This window comes from Malus sylvestris, chromosome 1 (assembly GCF_916048215.2).
Source record: "Malus sylvestris chromosome 1, drMalSylv7.2, whole genome shotgun sequence".
In the NCBI taxonomy this organism is placed as follows: Eukaryota; Viridiplantae; Streptophyta; class Magnoliopsida; order Rosales; family Rosaceae; genus Malus; species Malus sylvestris.
This window is the reverse complement of record NC_062260.1, coordinates 27,875,594-27,899,245: the sequence shown is the minus strand read 5'-3', so window position 1 is coordinate 27,899,245 and position 23,652 is coordinate 27,875,594. Positions and strand designations below refer to the sequence as shown.

General features: G+C 37.9%; 5 protein-coding genes across 6 annotated transcripts; 1 reads left to right on the top strand and 4 right to left on the bottom strand.

Moving 5' to 3' along the window:
• Positions 1-1,776, bottom strand: LOC126616858 (probable NADH dehydrogenase [ubiquinone] 1 alpha subcomplex subunit 5, mitochondrial). Its single transcript, XM_050284989.1, has 2 exons — positions 1,357-1,776; positions 1-484 (listed from the first exon to the last, which is right to left on the bottom strand). Exons 1-2 carry the CDS (start codon positions 1,667-1,669, stop codon positions 285-287), a joined length of 513 nt encoding a protein of 170 aa, XP_050140946.1. The 5' UTR covers positions 1,670-1,776; the 3' UTR covers positions 1-284.
• Positions 1,777-4,610: 2,834 nt separating this feature from the next.
• LOC126616841 (probable WRKY transcription factor 27) lies at positions 4,611-6,701 on the bottom strand. Of its 2 annotated transcripts, none has more exons than XM_050284974.1 (3): positions 5,860-6,701; positions 5,513-5,626; positions 4,611-5,428 (listed from the first exon to the last, which is right to left on the bottom strand). In XM_050284974.1, the coding sequence occupies exons 1-3, from the start codon at positions 6,552-6,554 to the stop codon at positions 4,825-4,827; spliced, it is 1,413 nt and encodes a 470-aa protein (XP_050140931.1). In that variant the 5' UTR covers positions 6,555-6,701; the 3' UTR covers positions 4,611-4,824. The 2 variants fall into 2 exon arrangements, with proteins under 2 accessions (XP_050140931.1, XP_050140937.1); XM_050284980.1 differs by having other exon boundaries at positions 4,611-5,410.
• Positions 6,702-12,501: 5,800 nt separating this feature from the next.
• On the bottom strand, positions 12,502-15,949 carry LOC126616824 (uncharacterized). Its single transcript, XM_050284955.1, has 8 exons — positions 15,483-15,949; positions 15,203-15,297; positions 15,021-15,100; positions 14,693-14,734; positions 14,493-14,620; positions 13,908-14,088; positions 13,477-13,655; positions 12,502-13,349 (listed from the first exon to the last, which is right to left on the bottom strand). Exons 1-8 carry the CDS (start codon positions 15,890-15,892, stop codon positions 12,833-12,835), a joined length of 1,632 nt encoding a protein of 543 aa, XP_050140912.1. The 5' UTR covers positions 15,893-15,949; the 3' UTR covers positions 12,502-12,832.
• Positions 15,950-16,083: 134 nt separating this feature from the next.
• On the top strand, positions 16,084-21,146 carry LOC126616817 (dnaJ protein ERDJ2A-like). Its single transcript, XM_050284945.1, has 11 exons — positions 16,084-16,219; positions 16,886-17,109; positions 17,233-17,328; positions 17,491-17,611; positions 17,731-17,837; positions 17,964-18,181; positions 18,481-18,658; positions 18,749-18,868; positions 19,179-19,265; positions 19,708-19,818; positions 20,104-21,146. Exons 2-11 carry the CDS (start codon positions 16,924-16,926, stop codon positions 20,938-20,940), a joined length of 2,061 nt encoding a protein of 686 aa, XP_050140902.1. The 5' UTR covers positions 16,084-16,219; positions 16,886-16,923; the 3' UTR covers positions 20,941-21,146.
• Positions 21,147-21,149: 3 nt separating this feature from the next.
• On the bottom strand, positions 21,150-23,505 carry LOC126616831 (pentatricopeptide repeat-containing protein At4g21190-like). The gene is made up of 5 exons (XM_050284967.1): positions 23,150-23,505; positions 22,939-23,037; positions 22,698-22,841; positions 22,074-22,286; positions 21,150-21,825 (listed from the first exon to the last, which is right to left on the bottom strand). Exons 1-5 carry the CDS (start codon positions 23,231-23,233, stop codon positions 21,427-21,429), a joined length of 939 nt encoding a protein of 312 aa, XP_050140924.1. The 5' UTR covers positions 23,234-23,505; the 3' UTR covers positions 21,150-21,426.
• Positions 23,506-23,652: the final 147 nt, after the last annotated feature.

Here is a 23,652-nt window from a genome sequence, read left to right as displayed (position 1 = left end):
TAACACCAAAACCACGAACAATCCCAATGCCAATACTCGAAGAGCTAAAACTGTGTTACATTATTCATTCTCAATGGGAATCAGGGACGGAACTTAAGTAAACAACATCGCAATGGTATCAAGCGCAGAAATTGAAATATTCAAGCGTTCCTCCCATGATTAAAATTTATACAGCCCAGCAAACAGGCACTGTCACCAGCAATAAACAGGAGAGAATACAAGAAAAAAGACTTCAATTCAAATCTGGAATCCAGAGTACCTAGAAGCATATGCCGACGGATGGTTTACTCCTTTGCGTCTGAACCAATAGAGGTGACTTTAGCCTCATCCAACTTTGGTTGGTTTGTAGTAAGGCCTTCCAGCGTTTTGTAAAACTCCTCAGGAAGAGGACCAGGTCGGTGCAGAGGAACGTGCTTGGGAACTGGAGCATCATTCTCGATCACCTCACATTCGTAATCATCAGGAACACCCCATGGATCCCACTCTGCAATGCAAGTCAATACAGAATGCAAACTATTACGAACAATCCATTGTATATCGTATCTCAAAATGTCGCTCAAACAAGAACTTCATATAAAGGCAACAGAAAGACATCAGTTTGAACATCAGAATGATAAAACTCTGAGACGGAAGAACTAAAAAATCAGCATTAACTGAAGCATGCAAGTGCACAATGGCTGGTAAAAACCATAGTTCACAGTTCACACAAACAAAGATTCCTACTTTGGACATTGAACGAGAGTTTGAAATGCTTCAAAGTGAAGAAAACAGATTTGCTTATTATATGTTCCACTTGAGCTTGGATTCAAATGTGTCCATTCACCGCAACCACCACCCTCCACTCCCCCTGCCACCCTCTTTTTTCTTCTTTAACCACCCCATATGATATGCATTAACAAACAACCAGCATTCTCGGGCAATCATTGTTTCTTCGGAACTGATAAAATCAAGTACCCACCTTTCGTTTCATGACGTAGTAAACAAAATACCCGACTGCTAAAGAATTTATGAACTTCGCTCACTTTTCCCCTAATTTCCACTACAAGAAATGAACAACTTACTAAGTTACCATCACAAAACAAAACTACACAGGCCAGATTAATCACCAAACTTTCTAATTCCAATTCGATTACTTTTCGATTTCTCATCAACCAAACTAAGCAAAAATGTCGAAATCACAAACAAGCACTCAATTTCCCAAAATAAAACCACATTTCTGAGCTAAATTCCAATTTTCATGGCCCATGTCAATCCCAAAACACAAATAACCACTCTCAATTTCATTTCTTTCAAAAACGAGAATAAAGAATTAAGTAAATTATAAAACTAGCAATAAAAATAATAAATTGTACTGACCGATCATCTTGCCGGTGAGAGTGAGCTCGTCGCGCGCCTCCTCGATGAGCTCCTCGACCTGGCCGCAGCCGAGCTTCTTCTCGATGGCCTCCCAGTCCTCCTCTTCGCGGCAGACATTGAGGCGGTGGCGCGTGAAGCTCTCGACGGCCTTGCGGTAGCCTTCGTCCTCGGGGATGGCCTGGACCTCCTTTAGGGTTTTGGAGTAGAGCTCGATTAGGACCTCCCTCGCATTGGGGACCACGTCCAGCCCTACAATCCCTGTCGTCTGCTTCACCCTGGCCAACAACGGCCGTCCGATCGCTCGCAGGAACATGTTTTCGAATCTCTCTCTCTCTCTCTCTCTCTGCGATTTGAAAGCTCCGAGTCGGATCGGTTCTTCTTCTCTCTCGTAGCTCACACTCGCGCGCCGTAAAAACCCGTTTTGGGAAACGGATATGGTTTCAGAATTCGGGTTTCAAGTAATTTGATGTTGCCACGTCGTCATGAGCCCAATCATGTAAAAGCAATCAAGGCCTGCAGTAGACTTTGGGCCTGAGCCCAAATACGAATGGTCGAGGGAATTTTCGTTAATACAAACGATATTTTATATTAATTTATAATTAAAGTGGAAAAAGTTTAAATTTGAAACACAACGTGTCAAAGAGGAAGTTCTAACCACAAGAATAATTCATCACATATCAATGATTAATTTAATAAGTATAGTACTACATCTCTTATTTATTAAGATTTAAGATATAAATAACAATTAATAAACAAGGACTCTTGTTATTTTATTTTTATTTTTTATAATTTATTCGTTTTGTTATAGACATGGTCCCTCATACTTAAACATAATAAACCAGCAACTTGCTTCACCATTAAAATTCGTCGTATTTTTCTGCAACCACACCCCATTGCTTATGATATAGGATTGATGCTCAATCAATAATTTATAATTCACTTGCACATATTTATACGTCGGAAAGTGATTTTCACACACTTATTTTTTCTTCTCACGCAAGTTTCTTTATTTATCACCATCGGATTGAATAAATTAAACAGAATTGACGACCAAATTTAAATAGAGGAGTGTAAGAAACAAAGGAGAGTGTGAGAGGCTAAAGACTCATTTGAAAGTGCTTTTAAAAAACGAGTGTAGAGAAAATGAATTTTTGTTCCAAAAGCACTTGAAGTGTTTTTCCATAATTCACTTGCATTTTTACTAATAATTTATTCTAATTTTTTTTTTACTAAAAACGCTTTCACCGACCCTATCCTCGTGTTTCAAGGAAAAACTTCTCTCTGTTTTGTTTTCTTTGCCCTTTTTTTAATAATTTCAACCATTTCAAAAACACTTTCAAACAAGCCCTAAATTTAGTAAATCACTTTCCTGGATGTTTTCTTTTCCACATAAAATATTCAATAATATTTTCTAATTAAAGTTAAAGACAAAACCCTAAGTAAAATATATTTGACCTATTCTAATCCTTAAATATCCAATGAGATTATTTTACCAATAAGTCACCCGAATTTTGTCCTCTTATGTGGACAGACAACGAGAGAATCCAGTGTTTGTCTCGTGACAAAGGAGACTGAACCGGAGCGGTTCACGGGTGACTAATTAAACCATGGGGATGACATATATCTTAGACTACGGTTTATCGAAGGATATAAACAACTTCTAAAAGTACAAAAAATTTCCCAAACAAAATTATTACCTTAAAAATTAGATGTTACTGACCACTTCACTAATATAGGTGGTCTCCATGCATGCATGCATTGAAATTAAAAAAAAAAATAACCGTATCGATAATAAATGTTGTCTAAAAAGCAGTATTAACTCATTATCCACTCAGATTTTTCACCTCTTCTTAAGAAAGTATTGAAACTTTAGTTAATAAGAATTTTTGTTGTTGGATATTGTCATAAATACCATAACATAAAAGGGAGAGAAAATTAAAGATACCAAAAACAAAAGTGGATTGTAGGTAATTACAAAAATAACCTTAAATTTCAAATGATTTAGTAAACAATTTTTTCTCACTTGTAAGTAAGAAGTATTAAGTTCACCTTTCATGAATAGTGAGTTTGATATCAATTATTGATGACTTATTGTGATGGTTTAGCCTGACCCTTTACGTTTAAATTTTTAATATAATCGTTATATATATGAAGAAGAAAAAAAAAGGAAAAAATTCTCACTTAACAAACAAGGGTATCTATAATAAATATAGTATAGAAAATTGTTTCAAAATGACTTTTAAATGTCTGGAAGCGCTTTTATATAAAATGGTTTTGGAACCAATCCTTAATAAAAATGCAAGTTAATCGTGAAAAAAACACTTCAAATGCTTTTGAAATCCAAAAATATTTTCTCTAAAAATGTTTTCAATTAATAGCACTTTCCAAATGAGCCCTAGATCGCTAAAACATAACTCTAGGCTGTGTTTGTCTTTAACAAAATTTGTTATTTATTGTACTGTCTTTTTTTCCTGAAGATTTTAAATTTCTAATAATACTTACTCATTATATTAATATTTTTTATATTTCTCATGCAATTAGTTAAATGTTTATTATATATCATATCATGAATGTGGTGGAAGAAATTGTTCAAGGCAAAGTGCATACAAGTAAATATACAAACGCAACAAGTATCAAACTCATACCACCTCATGATCCATGCATGGTTACGTATAAATATTCACTACATCATCATTAAGAGATGAGGGTTTTGTCATCCTTAATCACATTTGTTAGACTAGTTTTTCAGAACACACAAAACTCATGCCTAATGTTTTTTTTTCTACCAAATTACCATCCTTAAATGTTATATAAACATCGTTTAATGATGATATAATTGATTATATCCATCTATATAAATGAACTTGTCGACAAATAATCATTTATAGAAATGAAACGCGTATCTAAATTTTTTTTCCAGCAAAACTGCCACGCGTAATGTCCTAAGTATATCATGTTAATTTAATGATTATGCTACGATCATATCTAACCACGTGGATGAATTTACGTGAATACGATGAAGTCAGTAAGTCAGTTATAAATAGTTTTCTTTCTAATAAAATGAAACGCGTGTCTGAGTTTTTGAAGTCGATATATCAGTTATAAACGTCTAGCTAATAACGATATGACTAATCGTATTTTTGTACGTGAATTAGTTTTACTTTTACGTGATTATGGTGAAAGTCAATAAATTCGTTAATCGTTATAGATAAGATATTTTTTTCTCATTAAATATTAAACACCAGAAGTAATCCTTAGCGAAAAACAGAAACCCTTCATATTCAATTTAAAAGAAGAGATAAATACAGCTGAAACTCTATGAGGAAGAAGGAAGAGATTCTTTTCTCTGTCTCTTCTATACAATCTAATAATATAAGAACCCTGTCTCTCTTTTTCTCTATCTCTCATAGAACTAACACAATAATAAAAGGTTAAATAAAAACCCTATGCATCCTCCCTACTTGTTGGCTAATAGCAACCACTGCCAACGGTTGCTCCGGCAGCGGAGGAGCAATTAGCATCAGTCCAAGAAGACCCCAAACTTGATTGCACATTATCCAAAAAATTATCACCGGAAGCACCCACCATAGAAGAACTTCCACTTCCGCTAGAACTAGTACTACCCAGTTCCTTCTGCCCCAAGAATATCTCATCCGACATGTCCATGTCCGGGATCACAACATCATCATCCTCGTCCTCATCCCCGTACTCGGTCTCATCCATCTCCTCATCGTCATCATTAAATTCGTCATTTTCTTTGTCAAGTGAATTGTCAGAATTGTCCTTATTGGCTACAGCCTCAGCTTGGACTGTCAAGGGTTGTCCGGTGGTGGGAGACGAGGGGTTGGGAACAGCTGCTGAACCAGAATCGTTGTTAATTGGCTGCTTTTGACACTTAGACGCAGCTGACAGCTTGTTCCTGGAGGTACCGGCAAGCGAGTTCCGGTGAGTCGGGCGAGCGTGAGTGTGGTCGCCGGAGTATGTGACTGTGAAGATGTTGGGATCCGTCGTGCTCCGCTCCACATGCTTCCTCGCCGCACACCCTTTTGAGGTGCTGCATCGGTAATAGTTCCTGTAAAGAATCATGACTCAGAGAGAAAATCGCAAAGAAAAGGGAAGGAGAAATTGAGCGTGGAAAATTAACCTAATTACATACCTTGGATGTGGAGAACCCTTGATAGGTTTTTGGCCGTACTTCCGCCACGCCCATAAATCGGCCGTGAGATCCTCAGCTTTCACTTCACACACCTTTTTATTTTGCTGGGTTCTCCTGTGAATCAATTCATGTAGTTCACATCATGTGAAAAAAGCAAAAACAAGAACAAAGATGAATTAAAAGCGATTTATGTGCACTTTTTTTTCTTTCTCAACACTAATTTTTATTTTTATCTCCTAATTATCATTTAATTTATTCAATTTAAAAGTTCAAAAAGGTCAAAAAAGTTAGAAAAAGAAAAGGCGTGCGTAAATCATTTCTCAATAGCAAATTTTGAGTATATATACCTTCTTCTTTGAGAGCGAGGGGTGTGCAATGGCATGGTTATTGGTAGCCGAGGAAGAGGATAAGCGGGATTCATGGACCCGGGCCTCATAAATCCCTGCTGATTTTGGGGCTGCCGGGGTTGAAGAATTTGATACCCCCGCTGCATCATTTGCTGTTGTTGTTGGCCATAGATTCCTCGAAAAGCAGGAGCCGGTATTCCCCGGGTGAAATGATCAGGCATCAAATGATGTTGCTGGTTCTGCTGCTGCTGCAGCTGTTGTTGGAGTTGTGCATGATGTTGCTGTTGATGTTGTTGGAGGTGATGTTGGCCACTACCACTAGATCCTCCAAAGTCAGAAATAGTGGGGGAAATTGGAATAATATTATTAGGTCCAAAGGTGGTGTTGTTAGTGCTAGGATTGTTGTTCTTGTTGTTGTTGGTGGTGGTGGGGTTGGGGAAAAAGGACTGTTGCTGCTCTTGCAAATCATTGTCTTTGGGATCGTCTAGATCGGGAAAAGAGAACAACGGATCGGTTAACTCGTCGGAACTGATCAACAAATCCCAAAAAGGGTCGTCTGCGAATTCATCCGACGGTGTATGGATAGGGGTTGTGGGTACGATCGCGGTGGTGGCGGCGGCGGTGGTATTTGTAGTGGTTTGGGCGGTTGATTTGCAACCCCTTACAACGGCGTAAAGATCCCAATCATCTGCCATTTTCAGAACGGCAGCGGCTGCGGTGTTTTGTCGTGGTTTTTGGTTGCAGCTATAAGGAAGGAGAGGTTCAAAGGACGGCGCTGACTTGGAGGAAGAGAGACACAGACACAGATACAAGCACAGACATGGACAAAGTAAGATTGTAGCTAGTGAGAGGAAATGGCGCACTGACTTGGTAAATTGTTTAATTATTTATACTGAAATTTAGTACTAATTTAACCCAAAAAGAGAGAAAAAAAAACCCAAAAAAAATTTTGAACAGTAAAAAGAAAGTGGTTTTGATGCATTTTTTGAACCGTGGCTTTTGATTGACTTTTGTAAAAATGTCAAAGACGGGGCCGGACACGGTGGCAAAGGCACTGACAGTTGGTACATATGCCCGTCCGAGTCGAAATCTGATTGGCTGTCGAAGTGTGAAACCGTCGTGTGTGAGCGTTAGAAAACCACCATGCGAGCAAACGGTCTGTGCACCACGGCCCTAGCATGCCCTACAACTGGAGGGTATATGGAGTGCTGGGTTTTATCTCTGCATAACGCTCGCCCAGCCAGCTCCCTTTTGAACGGCATATGATCAAAAACGTTTGAGGTTGGTAAAGAGGTACAAGACAACAGCAATGCTGCCACATTGTCAACATTCATGCTTGCTATTAATTTAGGATTATGTCATGGAAAATTGAGTTAAACTATTCTCCATTTTTATATTACCAAATTGTGTATATATATTCATATATTATATGAAACCATAGTTTAAATGTGTATAGTATTTGTCATTAGGTACAAGGAAGGCTTGATAAATTGTTTTTTCAAACAACTCTTTCGCATGAAATTGAGCTGGCTCTCACTTGTGGCATTAATGTAACACACTCATTATAGTTGTTAATATTAGTGATAAACACTTAAATTGATACATAGTGTGACAATAGTTGGGTCATAGGGTTTTTTTTTTCTATTCAAAATAGCATTTAAGTATTTTTATCTATAGGATAGAGTTGCAAATGGGTAAACCAGTTGGCATGGCATTGTGTTTGTTGCCTTCTTGCATTCAAGTTCATCTGTGTACATTTTTGATGAAAAGTATAAAAGGAAAGAACATAATGGGTTAAGTCAGTTGGCAGGACATTGCATATGTTCGCCACCTTGTTGCATTCAAGTTCAACTGTGCACGTGTTTGATGAAAAGTATGAAAACGGAAAGAACAACATGGGTTAAGTCAGTTGGCAAGGCATTATGTCGGCCGCCTTGTTGCATTCAAGTTCAACTCCGTACGAATTTGATAAAAATATGAAAAAGGAAAGAACATAACATGACAAACAAAAATGTTTATGTTTCATTTAAAGAGTCAATGACAGTTAATTTGAAGATTATACTGAGCAGTTTCGGAGCAGCATGAGCCCCTTAATTATAAGATGATGACTTTTGACATAACTTTTCACTTTAGTCCTTGACAATGAAATCGATAGAATTGGTCCCTGAGTTTATCTAACGTAAATCATTTTGTTCATTCCCTATAAAATATTGTCAATATCCTTATTAAATTGTCACGTAAATAGCCGGGTGACCACATTTTTAAAGGTACTTTTGTCAAACCAAAACCTCCACTTAACAAGGATATTAACAGATTTATCGCGGAATGACCAAATTGTACTTCTACTGATTTTCAATATCAGGGATCAAAATGAGGAATTATGCCATTGTCATGGACCATTTTAGTTAAAAAGCCTAAGATGAATTGATCTTAAACTAACTTGACGACTTAGTAGGAATAATCAACAATGGTTAAGATAGAGAATTTGTAGAAATAATGGAAGAAACATAATTTAGTTCCAAAATTTTTGGACCCACATTTTTATACAAGCAATATTGAGAAAATGAGAATTGAACCTAGAACTTTGTGTGTTCTCTTAACTGCTTCATCTACAAATCTCTTGCATGACCGACCTTTTCTATTCGGACATTTGTTACTAATTTTTACTTTTTTGGTATTTATCATAACATATGCAATGGAACTTGATATTAGTACGAATTGTGTGGATTACCATTTGGTCTAATACTGAATTTCTACTTAATTATTCACTCATCCAATTCGAAACTGGTTTTTGTCCGGTATTGGATGAAGTTTTGAGTTTCAAATCTCAGATTGACGTTAATTTAAAATTTGAATTTCTTTAGTCCATTAGTCAAGAAAAAGAAAAGAACCCTCTCATGAACCAAAACTTATGACACGGTGAAATCGACAAGAAAATATCACATTGTGATAGGTGAAAAAAGTAATTGAAAAAAAGTATTGTTCTAGAACGCAATAATAATTTTTCGGAGGGTTTAGCCAAGGTTCATGAATGTAAATTAATTGTAATGGAAAAAAAACCGTAATTCTGCACTTTGTTCTTTTTTTATTTTTTATTATGTTACCTTAAAAATGATACAAAAAATCTCACACATTTTGGCATTTTGCACTTTATAAGTAATTAAAAAGCACAAAGATAAACCCAAAAAAGAAAAAAAGAAGCTAAGTGCAAAAGTCCATAACGCGTGATCCGCACGTGGAGATGAGAATATCCTAACCGTTCATCAAGCACACCCCACCAACGATCCTAATTCTGGAATCTGGTCCCACGGGTGGTGGGGTCCTGCATAAAGCATAAATCCACTGGTATGGAGTAGGGACAGAAAGGTAAATGACAATGTTCCTCTCCCAAGTTTTTGTCTCTTCTCCTATATACCAAGTTTTTGTCTCTTCTCCCATTTATATTATTTGAATTTGATGTGCTGGTGTTAGTTGGATTAAGAAATCTTGGCCGTCAAGGCTGGGTTTAATTTTAATGTTTTGAAAATATGGATTACAGAATAACAAAATCATCGTACAAAAACACGAGTGATTTTCTGGTTGTAAATTTTAAGAGGGCGTGTGTTATTTGATTATGGTGAAGGATGGACTAAAATGCTTTTAACTTTTCCGAGCTTCATTGGAGATTAGTCATGCCTTTCAGAGTGTGGAGTATCTTAGACTTCGATAAAAGATAAAATAAGAAAATCATCCTAAATTTTTTATTTATTTTAATGTGGGAATCTCTTAAACATAAAAATAAAACAATTCGAGTAATGTAGTTTTTTCTTACTAAAATGATTTTTTTGTTGTTGTTCAAATTACTGAGTAGTCTCGAAAATCAATGATTAGATATTACATAAGGGTATCTGATGACTCTTTGCAACGTCTATGAGACAACTAACATAAAGCTACCGTAACTCAAATTTTCATCACAAATATACATTATCTTTATTCACGAGAATTAAATTTAATTATTTTTTAAAAGTAAGTGGATATAATTAGTGAATGCAAATTCGTAGTTAGTCTAAGTATAATTTGATTGGGGTGTGATATCCACACATTCCATTTTACTTCTCACACATATTTTTAATTTTCGGCCGTCGGATCGGATGAATTGAAGAAGATCAACAGACATAAATTAACAAGGGGTGTGTGAGAAGTAATTTAGGGTGTGTGGATAGCACATCCCAATTTGATTATAGGATATGGTTCTCAATAGAATTCAAGTTTTTGGGAAGAAATGGTTTGTTATGGTGGTTCATATTGTTAGTTAATTATTTCATTAGACTCTAAAATCGACTCCAGAAGTGCCAACTATCGTTGTGTTTTTTTTTTAATGTGAATAAACAGGAAACATTTAAATAAAGACGCAATAATTATTACTGCAAAAAGATGTAACAAATGACAGGGCTGCCTTCGTTTATTTGGAGAGAAATTTGTCATTGTGCCGAAAATACAGCACAGTATATCAAGTGTTATAATACAATAGGTTGAAAATTTGGAAGAATTTTTTTTTTCCAACTAGCTAGTTCTCCCTAATCAATTCCATGAAGCACACATAACTTCCTCCAGCAAGCAGCAGCTATTCATACACCAATCTTCCAAAATAATAAGTAGAGGGTGCATAACAAAACTTTAGGGACCGTTTTATAATTGTTTTGTTTTTAATTTCTTTTCCTCCAATTTTTTTTTAAAACTGAAATTTTGTTTGGTAACTACTTTTAGTTTTCAAAAAAACTGAACATTGAAAACTATTTGAGTTTTCAAATTTTGGCCTTGAGTTTTCACTTTTTAGTTTTTATTTTTCATTTTTTAACTAAAAATAGTTACCAAAAAAAAATTAAGTTTTCAAAAAGTAAAAGCTAAAAACTAAAATTGAAAGGGTTGTCAAACGGCCCCTTACCATTTTATTTTTACGATGCAATATTCTAAAACTTCTATAAATGGAGATAATTTGAACTTAGGTGTACATAACGAACACTGACCTAATTTACGTCTGCAAAACAAACCTTTAATTGAAAAAAAAGTGATTTGAGACCACCACTACCATTTCCTTTCCATTTTAATGTCAGGATCAAATCTAGTTAGGGAAAAAGAATTTGTGATTGATATAGTTCTTTCGTATCTTTTTTGTGTGGTGGGAACTTGGACCTTGAAAGCTTATGAATGCATTATGGGCTGGTTTGGTATTGCTGTGCTTTGAAAAAAAGCTGCTGTGAGAATAAGCGGCTGTGCTGTGAGAATAAGCGGCTGTGAAATAAAGCCAGTAGAGTGTTTGGTAAACTTTTTTGTGAAAGGTGCTTTTGGAAAAAAAAACAGGATGATAGTGTGTCTTTTCATTAAAGGAGCACTGTAGCTCCGTGTGCTTTGAAAAAACAGGCTTTTTTTCAAAGCAGCAAATAGCAGCTTCAGCTTTTCCTTTAATTTTCAGCTTATTCTCACAGCAGCTTCCAAAATAAGCCCTTTTTTTCAGTTTACCAAACACAAAAATGACCCTCAGCTTTTTTTCACAGTGGCTTTTTTTAAAATCACCTCAATCCCAAACGGGGCCTATGTATGTTGGGGAGAGCATGTTGACTTTTAGGTTTGGTCCAACAAGTTCTCAAGCGGGTTGACTTTTGGATTGTGGATGAAACCATTGAGCTTCATGTCTCTGTGGAGGTTGAACCAGTAAGAAGATTAGTGATGTGATTGCTGCCAACGTCATGAGAGAGAGAGGATGGGGGGTGGGGGTCGGTTTGGTGAAGAGAAGAGGAGGGAAGGGTATCAATACTCTCAACCATCATTTTTCGATTAGTGGATCATCAATCACTTGTGAGACTCCAGGCCATTGATTCCTGATCGGATACAACATACATAAATGATTGACAATCACTCACTTGCGTCTGAACCTCAAGACTTTCAACCATCATTTTCCGATTAGCGAATCATCAGTCGCTCTTAAGACTCTTGAGTCATTGATTCATGATCAAACACACATACATTAATAACTAACAATCACTCACGTTTGGACGACTACGGTGGCATGGCTTTGAGCAACATCATTTGTGGTTTTTGAGGATAAATTTTTTAGCATGCTAAGAACACGACCTAATATACCAAGTGTCATAATATTGGTTGAAATTCTTTTTTTCTTCTTTCAAATATCCAACTACTTGTATTATAATACTTAATATACCGGATCGTAGTTCCGGCATCCTGAAAAATCTTTGGTTCTTGAAAAAAGAGGTCATTAGAAACCACTTTATGGTGTGGGAAAAGTGTGTCACACACTAGGAGGTAGATGGAGATTGTAGAGGGCACTCACACACCAAAGCACCGAGGGAACCATCTCCACCACGATGACCAACACCACCACATTTGTCATTTGTTGTATATTTTAAACTTTCTTGCCGCCTATGATTGATTATCTCAGTTGCCTTTACAAAGCAAATTTGCTAGAAGAGAACAGAAAAAATAGAAACAAATGGACTTATCCATGGAAACCCGATTCACATCCGGAAAAAATAAGGAAAACTAACGAAAAGCCCTAAAAAACTATAGTTTTAATGAAAATGACAAAATAAAGATGTAAGTGAATAGTATCAGAAGTGACTTTTCAAGGAAAAAATATTCTTAACGTTAAAAGTGAACAGTACCAAAAATGTTTCATTATGATTCCCAAAAAAATATCTATTACAGTACCTACTTCACTCAAGGCGAACAAATTTCTTATCCATTCTGTTACATACGCTCTTTTACCCTTTCTACAACAATGGTCGGTTCACATATCGTGAAATACATGCTACATCGAAAATGCACGAGAAACTTAGAGAAATCAGCATCCCACCATCAAAAGAAATACATGGCATGCGAACAATGTATCTTCTTTTGATGGTGGGAGAGGCAGTATCATAGTATATTCTCTATCGTACCTGAAGAGAACACAAAAATGGTTTCATAGCGAGGCTCCCTAATTGTTTCCTCCACGAACCCATCTAGCTGAACCCGTCTTTGCCATGCCAGAATAATAATCACCTACGTTTGCCACAAATAGCGGATCTCTATCTTCAAATCTTAACTCATTACTTGTATCGCTACCAAAACCATTTCCTGAATCCGTCTGCTCCAATTCTTTTGTTAAATCCTCCATCGTCTTCTTTAAATTTGCTTTACTCATCGGCCCTGCCTCACCAGTTGAAATGCCAACCATAGTAATCTTAGGAAGATTTGGATTTTGTAGTGAGCTCTGCTCTATGCATTCCTTTGACAACTCTTCATTTTGGTCCCTTTGTTTCGACCACAGATGACTAAACCAATCTCCGAAAGGAAACCAGAGTTTTATTTTGTTTCCTTTATTGGTGTGAATATCATCCTTTAATTTAATCTCCGAAGTGCTACAATCTAGAGAATCTTCAGTATCATTTACTGCTTCGCCATTGCCAAGGCATCTGGCTGACTGAGAAGCTCTGAGGAAAGAGGCCGCACTCCTGCAACAGAATGAACATGATTTTCTTAGAAAAAGCCTAAAAGATAGAACAAGCCAGTTTATTTGAACATAATTTAAAAAAAAGGTATTCGATATCTCGAGAAAGCAATTGCTAAATTCTAATGTACCTTCTCTCGAAAGAGTCAACCATATAAGGGAATTTGGGTTGAATGCCAGTTGCTTTCCGTACCCACCTATTACCCAGAAGTACTTTATCAACAGCATAGAGGAGCTGCATTTCAGCAGCTTTTGAAATGACACTCAAAGGTATTCCAGGATTCCCCATTTCATCCATTACTTCCTGAACCTGTCCAGAAACATATGTTGCAACGAACAAAATACACATACGTGAGAACAGGAAGAAAGTGAACTGGGATTGTTTTAACTTCACAACTTATACATCTACATGTGTAATTATGTCAGAGGAATGAGTAATAATTCTAAGCTTATCGTTGACGATGCGAACCCAATTCTCGATTCTTCATCTTAAAATCTTGTACACGTCTCACCACCAAACTACTTGCTCCATCAAAATAATACTTGGTATGAGATTTCATACCTCTGGAGGCTCCCATAAGTTATCTCCCATCTCTTCAATTACTTCTGCTGGTATGTTGTCATCAATCACATCATGTCGCCGCTGCATGTGCCGAGTTTGAATTAAAGAATGGAAATGCTGATCAACAGATTCCTCAAGAATGTTATCAAGCATGTTTTTATCAAAAAAGTAGGGAGTATACCTGTTGGAACAAAAGATAACAATAGAGCATCAGCTATTCTACTTAAAATTCACCAAAAAACAAACTTGACTCTTATAAATTACAAGTAATCATGCAACAAAAAAACCAGCCTTCAGTTGAAAAATCAAATAGGTGCCCAGTATTTCCATAGCGTAAAGGTGAATAAGGGCAATAAAAATTGCAAAGTTTTATACCACAAAGGAAAACGATACAGTATTGCCATATACTACAGACATTGAAGAAACTTTTTTTCATTGAAAATCAAGATCTGACTGTAGCACAGAACTTGCTAAAAAAGAACAGCTCAGATAATCGGAAATCATTCATATAATGCTAAATGAACAGGAGATATATATGTATCAAAATCCTAAAACTAGAAGCAAGCACAAAACATTAGAACACACCATTGGATCCCATCTGAGCTTGCTATTGCAATATCCAAGTTTTGAGCACTAAAAACTGGAACTCCGTCAACCCTTTTGCATTTGCCATTCTGCGGCATTGTCTTGAGAAGTTTGTTAGCTGCCTTGACCTGTAGGAGCAGAAAATTTTGAGAAATGCTATACAATGTTAGGGAAGACGGTTGTCACTTGTTATATCCTACCTGTTTTTCATTTGGAACAAACTGGAACAAGTGGGGCTTTTCCTGCATAAGATTTAGTGAACAACTAACTCATTAATCGAAGAGGAGCGTAACGCACCACAGAAATTACTGACAAAAAAGAGTCTAAGAAAAGCAATATAAGTATCGATAAATCTATAATTTGACACAATCCAAAACACAACAAGGGTGCACACTTTCTACCCATTACTTCATAACAGACCAGAATGAAGCTAAACCCGTGTGAGCTTAGTGCAAGATGGGTAATTAAGCCAATGTGAAAACTTGCAACTCTCATATCTATCTTACATACTGTACAAGCTGGGATTACCTTGAAATGCTCATATGCTAAATCAAGACGACAAGCACCCACCACGCCACTCGGAATATTCAGCCGTTTCACATACGTAACTAACAACACAATCTCAGTCAGAATGCAGGTCACCCCGAGATAGAAATAAATTTGACCAAATAACCAATAAAACCAACCAGTTGTTTATGCAGAATCCTTACCCGCATCGCCTAAATCCATGAAAAACCGAAACACAGGGCCGTTTCTCTCACTATTAGTAATTGATTTAAACATCTTCTTCAGCCACTCAGGAGTTCTACAAGTAAATGCCATGAAAATTAAACGAAATTCAGCTAAAAAAATCTCCAGCACACTGAAAATTTCCTGAATTTTAATAATCTCAAATCAAACACAGCATCTTCATCAAAAATTGAATTGAATTCGATATCTTTATGCATGATATGAAATACCATTGTTGTAAAAGTTGAAAAAAAGAGTTACCTTTTGGAAATAAAGGGGATGTCGAAGTGGGTGGAGACGGCCATGAGACCAGTCCCGGAGAGGTCGCACATACTGAAGACCTGGCCCACAAACGCCGGCCCACCGCCGCCCTTGATGTTCGAGTTCAGCCCTGCAATCCTGACCGTTGACGGGAACCCGGAGGTCGACTCGGGCGACGATGCCACGCCCTTCATGGCGGAGGTATTGGAGTCGGGCTGGAAAGCGAGAGGTTTTGGCGAGTTGGGGAGGAGGAGCCCGACGCGGATTGCCGGCGGGGGCGTGGACGGCGAGGGGGTCGTCTTGGGGGAGGCAAAGATGGAGAGGAGATTGGATGCGGTGGAGTGGACCAGGTGCGTTACTGTGGGTCCGAGTTGCTGATTGGTGTGTGGTGGTTCGGACGGCGAGGCCATGGATTTGTCGAAGTGCTTTTGTCTGTGTATAAGAAGGAAGAGGATGAGGCTCGGGAGAGAGACGCGGAGATATATCTGCTTAATTTTGGATGTCGTTGGAATTAAATTTTCCACAACGACAGGTCGTGTAAACATTCTGGGCCTGGGCTGCGGCCCATTAGAACGGATCAGACGTCACCAAATAAAACCCAAAACGAGGCTCTCCCCCTCTGTCCTCCTCCCCCAGCTGAGAAACGCTCTCACCTTCCCTCTCTCTCTGTCTCTGTAATCGCGCCATCGTACGGACAGAGGGCCTCCGAATCAGATCTCGACCTCCGATTTTATCAGGCAAGCTATACATATATATATATATATATATATATATATATATATATTTATATTTCTGATATATTTTTCATTTCGTTATTTTTAATTGGAAATTCAGTTCATCGAATTTTGATTGAGGTGAGCATGCGTTTTTTATTTTTTGCAATTTTGATATTTTCTTTTGATTTAATTGTACGTGTTCGTGTATTTTGAATTGATTTATGTGATTTTTTGAAGCTTTGACACTCCATTTTTTGCCTTTTTTTTATGTTAATTAACTATCAGTATTCAATTGGCTGTACTGAGTGTGAGCTCGCTACCTCAGTCATTGACTTGATGGACTTCACAATTATAGGGTGCAGTTTGGTATATATATGTGTGTATGTATGTGTGTATGTATGTGTATTTATGTGTATGTGTGTGTGTGTGTATCTCATATTTTGGCTGTATCACCGAGATTCGGTGATTCCGATTGGCCATAGTCATATAATGTCCTAATTTTGAGTTTGATTCTGGTTTTTATAAATTCCGTTATGGAAATGAAATTGCTGCGAATGATGTTTTCAGCGGTGTAATCGTGAATCCTAATGTCGTTGCATTGGAGATGTTTTGAAATTCGTGATGCCACATTGGTCACGGCTCTGGTCTTTGTGAACTGATTGGTTCTAACCAAAATCTGTTGTGCAGGCGTAATACGGACATAGGAGTAGTCTAGGGAGGTTGCCATGGCTGCTTCGGAAGAGAATAGTGTGTTGTTCCCAATTTTCATTTTGACCATAATGGCACTGCCTCTAGTGCCTTATACAATTACGAAGTTATGTCGTGCTGCATCCAAGAAAACAAAGAGCATCCACTGTCAGTGCTCTGAGTGTGCTCGGTCAGGAAAGTACCGCAAGTCAATTTTCAAGCGGGTTAGTTCCTTCAGTTGTTGCTAAGATCTGTTCTTCAATAGTCACTGCAAGAAGAAAACCAAAATATTTGTTTTAAACCATCTAACGAGGGTCTGGATGTATGTGATTATCATTCATTTGCAGATTTCAAACTTCTCAACATGGAGTAACTTGACATTAATACTTCTCTGGGTTATCATGATAGTCCTGGTTTATTACATCAAAAATATGAGCCGCGAGGTAAACATTTTTAGCCATTTTGAGGCATAAATGAAGCTGTTATCGTATGGTCTTCCTGCCCATGTTTTACATTTCCATGCCGTTTCAGTTTAGTTAATTTGGACTTTATATTATATTTTTAATGTCGTGTGCTTGTCCTGAGAATCTTTTATAATAACTCAGATTCAAGTTTTCGAGCCATTCAGTATTCTTGGACTGGAACCTGGAGCTTCTGATTCAGAAATAAAGAAGGCATATAGGAGACTCTCCATACAGTACCATCCAGATAAAAATCCAGATCCAGGTTGATGGTGTTTTACTTTTCAGTTTACGCATGCCTATCATTTGAACCTAAAACTAGCAGGAAAGATGGGGCCTTTATGAAGCATACACTAAAATTTTGATTTGTATTATTTTTTCTAGAGGCCCACAATTACTTTGTGGAGTTCATATCAAAGGCTTATCAGGCTCTGACGGATCCAGTATCTCGTGAGAATTTTGAAAAATATGGCCATCCAGATGGCAGGCAGGTAATGTGCAATCTGCCAATCTCATTCAAGGAAAACAGATAGCAACTTTCATTTGTGTTTCCTTGTCAATATCATATGAAGTAGAACAAATTTTGCTTTGAAATTGAACCAACTTTTTTCAAATAGGGGTTTCAAATGGGCATAGCTCTTCCTCAGTTCCTGCTACACATCGATGGGGCATCTAGTGGAATACTCCTACTCTGGATTGTTGGTATTTGTATTCTATTGCCATTGGTGATAGCTGTTGTCTATCTTTCAAGATCGGCAAAATATACCGGCAACTATGTCATGCATCACACATTATCCACTTACGATTACTCCATGAAGCCTTCTCTGGCTCCCAGGTACTCAACTTGTTCAAAGATATGTTCGTTGGCAGTTGGGTTCATGTAGTGTTTTAAATTCCAATGGTAATCAAGTAGAGTACGCTGAGTACCAGAAATGTCGAGATTAGCTTTTATATGTTTATTATTTCTTGTTTGCTTCTAAATAGCAGCTGCTTGCTAGTCTGAAGTAGAATAGTGACATAAGCAGATGCTTGGGGCAATATTTTTTTATGTTTTGATGGATCAGGTGTACATTAAGCTGTATTGTTTGTTAATTTTTCTTTTTACTGATCTTATGACATAATTTGATTATACAGCAAAGTAATGGATGTCTTCATAAAGGCTGCTGAATATACTGAAATTCCGGTTCGCAGAACTGACGATGAACCCCTTCAGAAGCTTTTTATGCTAGTCAGGAGTGAGTTGAATCTGGACCTTAAGAATATCAAGCAAGAGCAGGCAAAGTTTTGGAAACAGCATCCAGCCCTTGTAAAGGTATTTTGTGCTCCAATATCAGACAAAATGATCAGCAAAGTTTGTCCCAGTCCTTGATATATGCCTACCTTTATGCCACTTTCTACGCAGACAGAATTGTTGATTCAAGCACAGTTAACTCGTGAGTCAGCATCCTTATCTCCATCTTTGCAAGGTGATTTTAGACGTGTTCTGGAACTTGCCCCTCGCCTCCTTGAAGAATTGATGAAGGTGATTTCTACATTTTCCTGTCTTATCTTACGTTCTATTAGCAAACTCGAAAACAAGTGCTTATGCTTCTTAGAAGTTACAGACTTTCCTTAATCCTGCACTGCTTCACTCATATTTGTGTTTAGAATTGTTCCAATACTGTACTTAAAAATTAACCAACAGATTTAGAAGGGGTACAGAAGTTGGTTACTTGCTACTAGTATTTCTGGAGAACAGTTGATCAAATTAATGTGCTAGTGCATCTCATGACATTTGTACCAAATTTGGAAGCCATGTTGTCTTAGTTTTACTTATGTTTTATTCCATGCAGATAGCAGTTATGCCACGCAATGCCCAGGGGCAGGGATGGCTGAGGCCTGCTATTGGTGTAGTTGAACTTTCTCAGTGTATCATTCAGGTGATAGTCCATTATCCACTTTTGTCAAGCATGTAGATCTTACAAATACACTAATAATGTGAAATCCTAATTTTGCAAAGATCTAAGATTTCTCTCATACAATTACACTGCGTGGGCTTATACATAAGTTACCATGCCATCTGTTCCTCGCACACAAATCTTGTTCTGAAGTATCACGCAAGGGCTAATTTCTTGAAGCTGGTTGCATATTGATTTAGCTTTCTTGTTAATTAAGTATTGTTGTACAAATATATGGAAGTAAATAATTTTCTCTTTTCTTTTGTTTTGCAAGTATGTGCATCCATTGGCTTTTGGTGTCTGCCCTGTCAAAATGCTTACTATGTTTGCAATTAAATTAAGCACATAGTGACGACATTTATTATTGTATCTTACGAATTGGTACTCATTTTGAAGTTCATGTTATTTTGTGATCATAATGCAGGCTGTTCCTCTTAGTGCAAGGAAGGCAATTGGAGGATCCAGTGAAGGCATTGCCCCCTTTCTGCAGCTGCCACATTTTAGTGAGGCGGTTATAAAAAAGATAGCCCGCAAGGTAAACAGTCTTTGTTTGGACAATGCCATGCTGGAATAGAACTTATGATCCGTCTCTTGCCTAGCTGCAGGGAGCAGGCTATAGTACTGTATTGCTACATGAGATAGTTAAAATTGAAAATATTTGTGAAATCCCTCTTTTTGTTACTGAATGAGCCGAAAATCTTCATTCTGTTATAATTAGTCAAGTTCATTTCTTTCACTTCTTTTGCTGATCCATTTTCTTCTCCTGATAGTATTTTTTTCTGTTTGATCTTAGCTTTAATTCTTCTTCTTTTGCTTGTAGAAGCTGAGAGTGTTTCAGGAGCTTCAGGACATGTCCGTGGAAGATCGTGCTGAGGTACTTTCTCAAACAGCTGGATTCTCATCCGCTGAAGTCCAGGATGTTGAAATGGTATTGCAGACGATGCCTTCGATATCAATTGAAGTTCCAGATGAGACTGAAGGTAAAGATGGTATACAAGAGGGTGACATTGTCACGGTTCATGCTTGGGTCACACTAAAGCGTGCCAACGGACTGATTGGTGCCCTTCCCCACGCCCCATACTTCCCGTTTCACAAGGAAGAAAACTTCTGGTTTTTGCTTGCAGACAGCGTCTCCAATAACGTTTGGTTTTGGCAGAAGGTAAATTTCATGGATGAAGCTGCAGCCATTACTGCTGCTTCCAAGGCAATCGAGGACACAAAGGAGGGTTCGGGAGCAACTATGAAAGAGATTAGTGCTGCTGTCAAAGAAGCAGTCGAGAAGGTGAAGAGCGGGTCTAGACTGATAAAAGGCAGGTTACTGGCCCCAGGGGAGGGGAATTACAATTTGACATGCTACTGCCTATGCGACTCTTGGATTGGTTGTGATAGAAAGACAAACTTGAAGATGAAGATTTTGAAGCGCACACGGGCTGGTACCCGGGGAGGTTTTGTGGCGGAAGAGGGACCAATTACGGAGGATGGTATTGAAGAGGAGGAAGAGAATGAAGATGAGGAATATGATGACGATTGTGAGAGCGAGTACAGCGAAGATGAGGCGGATCAACAAATCGACACAAAAAAGAAAGGCCCTGCTACAAACGGCACTGTCGATAAACAAGGCTCCGGCTCCGATGGTTCAGGTTCGGACGACGACTAAAACAAACAAAACTTCACGTAGTTTTCTACCCGGTTTTATTCGTTCATCATTTATTTGGTGAAAGGATTGAAACAGCCAGACAGATACTAATTTTGTTACTACAAAACGTGGGTTCTAAACCGATTTGACCCCTTTCAGTTATTAAAAATTATAGACCTTTTTATTTTTTTCCATAAATTAACCTCATTATTGAGAGTTACATGAAACGGTTCACTGCTACATGACGTTTCAATCCAGTAACGCATTGGCACAGACAAACTCTAGAGTGCATGAATTTACAAAACTTACATACTTACGTAGACCTAATACAATTATAAAACTTCCTTAACTACAATTTTGAATAAATCTAAGGTCATTTAACCGACGGATTCGAGCCACTTAAAAGACAATGTATATACTGATACGGTCGAAGGACTCAATCCCCAATCCCACACTGATGAGAAATGAGGTTAGGGACGATTGAAACGTCGTAAACTTGCTTCAGCTTCATCTAACTGGTGAAAAAGAGTTTCGAGATTGAACACTCGGTTCATCGGAACTTGTTTCGCCTTCCTCCAGTAATTCATCTGAGTTCCGGTTCACTTCCTCGTCTTCAACAATGTGTTCGTTTGGATTTGATTCGGGTTCCAACATTTCTTCCGAGCCGCGGACTGTTTCCTTCCCCTCACTTAGCATTTTTGCAGCATCATCAGACCTGTTCTGATAGTTTGCTCGGACTTTAACACGTTTTCCGTTGATGTACCGATACTCCCATTTCGGAGGCGGATATTTCTTCTTCAACTTGTTGTACTTGTCCAGCATATCTAGCTCCTTAAAGGCATTTCCAACCTTTGTAACAATCGAAACATTTGGTTGGACCCCGAGCTCCTCCATGTCAGCAAATATCTGCAACAAGAGAAAGTTTCCAACAAGTTAAAACTCCTTGCTGCATGAAAAACAAGGATCCAATATACAAGCTAGCATGACATTCGGCCTTTCGGGATATGAGAACGAATCCGTTTATCAATCAAAGTTCCGGGAGTTTCAGATTGCACCAAGTATATACAGTGTTACAAGATGCACGGCTCATAGATTGATTTAAGAATCGATATGTTCATAAATCTGTTTACGAAAACGTGGTTGGACTGTAATACCTCAAACATCTTATCGTGCAAGCCGTGTTGGTAGTAAATCGAAATCATCTTGTCGAAGAACATGCGAGGCATGCTTTCCAAGTACTGCGAGAACAACTTAGTCCACAACTCTTCAGCTTCTTCAATCCTCCCATCCTCTGCCAAAGCAGTTAACAGTGTGAAATAGGTCCCCATTGTTCTTCCTTGCCCTTTGCTCAGCATCCACTTTGACACCTACAAAACACACATGTGATGTCTTAGATTTCAAAAGTTAGGACCCATTCATAAACTACCGTAAGGAATTCGAACTCGGGGTGCAAGAGAGCGGAGACCTAGCCCTCACCAACCAGCCTAACTCACGTCTACATTATACATCAAGCATTTTGCTTTAGCATTGCCATATTCTAAACTATCAAAGGTAATTTGGACTCAGGCGCAAGAGGGCGGGCACACTACCATGACCAACCGGCCTAACTCACACCTATGTTATACATTGAGCATTTTTCTTTAGCATTGCCATATTCTAAACTATCAAGGGTAATTTGGACTCAGGCGCAAGAGGGCAGGCACACTAAAATGACCAACCGGCCTAACTCACGTCTATGTTACATATTGAACATTTTCAATGAAGGAGAAAAATCAAACCTGAATTATCCTCTTCCACTCCTTTTGATTCTCAAGGGACTTGAGCGCCTTCTTCACAGTAATCAAAGGGAATTCTAATTCCCAAGCAATGAAAGAATCAAGGGCTCCATAAACTTCCTCTTTCACATTTGACAATCCCTTAATCTACAAAATTTAATTATTATTACAATTATTTCTCAAAAACCAAGCAAAAATATGGAAATTGAGAAGAAAAAAAGATCAAAGATATATAAAAGCTTACAGATTCAACAAGTTTGAGGGATTTGGAAACGGTTCCAATCCGTTTATTGGCTTTCCAGACTCTTGGGTACCTGGGTCTTGGACCCTTTTGAGCACATACCTGAAAACATCGTTGAAAAATATAAATTTGAGAAGAAAGTGACAATCTTTCTGCAACAACAATTTCGAATTATGCAAATTCAGGAAGCACTTCAGTCGGAAGCAGCTTCTACCACTATACTGCTTCTCCTGTGGGGAAATTTGATGAATTCCAGTCCTCGAGTGAAGGCCGGTAGAGAGTGTTTCAATGTAAGCATGCTCGGTAAAGCATTTAAAATCTCAGCTCCAGTTCGTTCAGGCAGCCAGGGAGTGAGTGAGTGGCTGCCAGCAGTGGCTGTTTGGTTCTGGTGGAGCAGGAGGGAAGAGGGAGGAGAAGAGAGAAAGACAGAGAAGGCGAGAAAATGAGAGAGAGAGGAGGTCGCCGGCGGAGAAGCTGTCGCGGAGGTTGTAAGGAGTGGGTTGGGTGGCTGTCGTGTACAGTATAGCCGGGTTTGGGTTGGTCCTCCAACTTTATTCTAATCGGTGAAATCGTTTTTTAACTAAAAATCCGCGAACTATTAATTCCTAAATTCATCAAAACGTACATCTATGATTATTTTTGTGAATTCCATTAGAATGTTTGTAAAAAAGAATTACGTATCACGCAAATGAGCCCAAAACAAGGACAAAATATGAA

Excerpts from the sequence above, each read along its gene's own strand:
- LOC126616831 (XM_050284967.1), bottom strand. The coding sequence starts at position 23,233 with ATGCTTACATTGAAACACTCTCTACCGGCCTTCACTCGAGGACTGGAA. Across the intron at positions 22,287-22,697 it reads AGTGGAAGAGGATAATTCAG|GTGTCAAAGTGGATGCTGAG; the intron begins GTTTGATTTTTC and ends TGTGTTTTGTAG. Across the intron at positions 21,826-22,073 it reads TGCACGATAAGATGTTTGAG|ATATTTGCTGACATGGAGGA; the intron begins GTATTACAGTCC and ends CTCTTGTTGCAG.
- LOC126616824 (XM_050284955.1), bottom strand. The coding sequence starts at position 15,892 with ATGGCCTCGCCGTCCGAACCACCACACACCAATCAGCAACTCGGACCC. Across the intron at positions 15,101-15,202 it reads CATGGATTTAGGCGATGCGG|TTACGTATGTGAAACGGCTG; the intron begins GTAAGGATTCTG and ends TTGTGTTGTTAG. Across the intron at positions 14,621-14,692 it reads TTGTTCCAAATGAAAAACAG|GTCAAGGCAGCTAACAAACT; the intron begins GTAGGATATAAC and ends CTGCTCCTACAG.
- LOC126616858 (XM_050284989.1), bottom strand. The coding sequence starts at position 1,669 with ATGTTCCTGCGAGCGATCGGACGGCCGTTGTTGGCCAGGGTGAAGCAG. Across the intron at positions 485-1,356 it reads TCTCACCGGCAAGATGATCG|AGTGGGATCCATGGGGTGTT; the intron begins GTCAGTACAATT and ends CTTGCATTGCAG.
- LOC126616817 (XM_050284945.1), top strand. The coding sequence starts at position 16,924 with ATGGCTGCTTCGGAAGAGAATAGTGTGTTGTTCCCAATTTTCATTTTG. Across the intron at positions 17,838-17,963 it reads GCCATCCAGATGGCAGGCAG|GGGTTTCAAATGGGCATAGC; the intron begins GTAATGTGCAAT and ends TTTTTCAAATAG. Across the intron at positions 19,819-20,103 it reads TAAAAAAGATAGCCCGCAAG|AAGCTGAGAGTGTTTCAGGA; the intron begins GTAAACAGTCTT and ends TTTTGCTTGTAG.
- LOC126616841 (XM_050284974.1), bottom strand. The coding sequence starts at position 6,554 with ATGGCAGATGATTGGGATCTTTACGCCGTTGTAAGGGGTTGCAAATCA. Across the intron at positions 5,627-5,859 it reads CCTCGCTCTCAAAGAAGAAG|GAGAACCCAGCAAAATAAAA; the intron begins GTATATATACTC and ends ATTGATTCACAG. Across the intron at positions 5,429-5,512 it reads AAGGGTTCTCCACATCCAAG|GAACTATTACCGATGCAGCA; the intron begins GTATGTAATTAG and ends GATTCTTTACAG.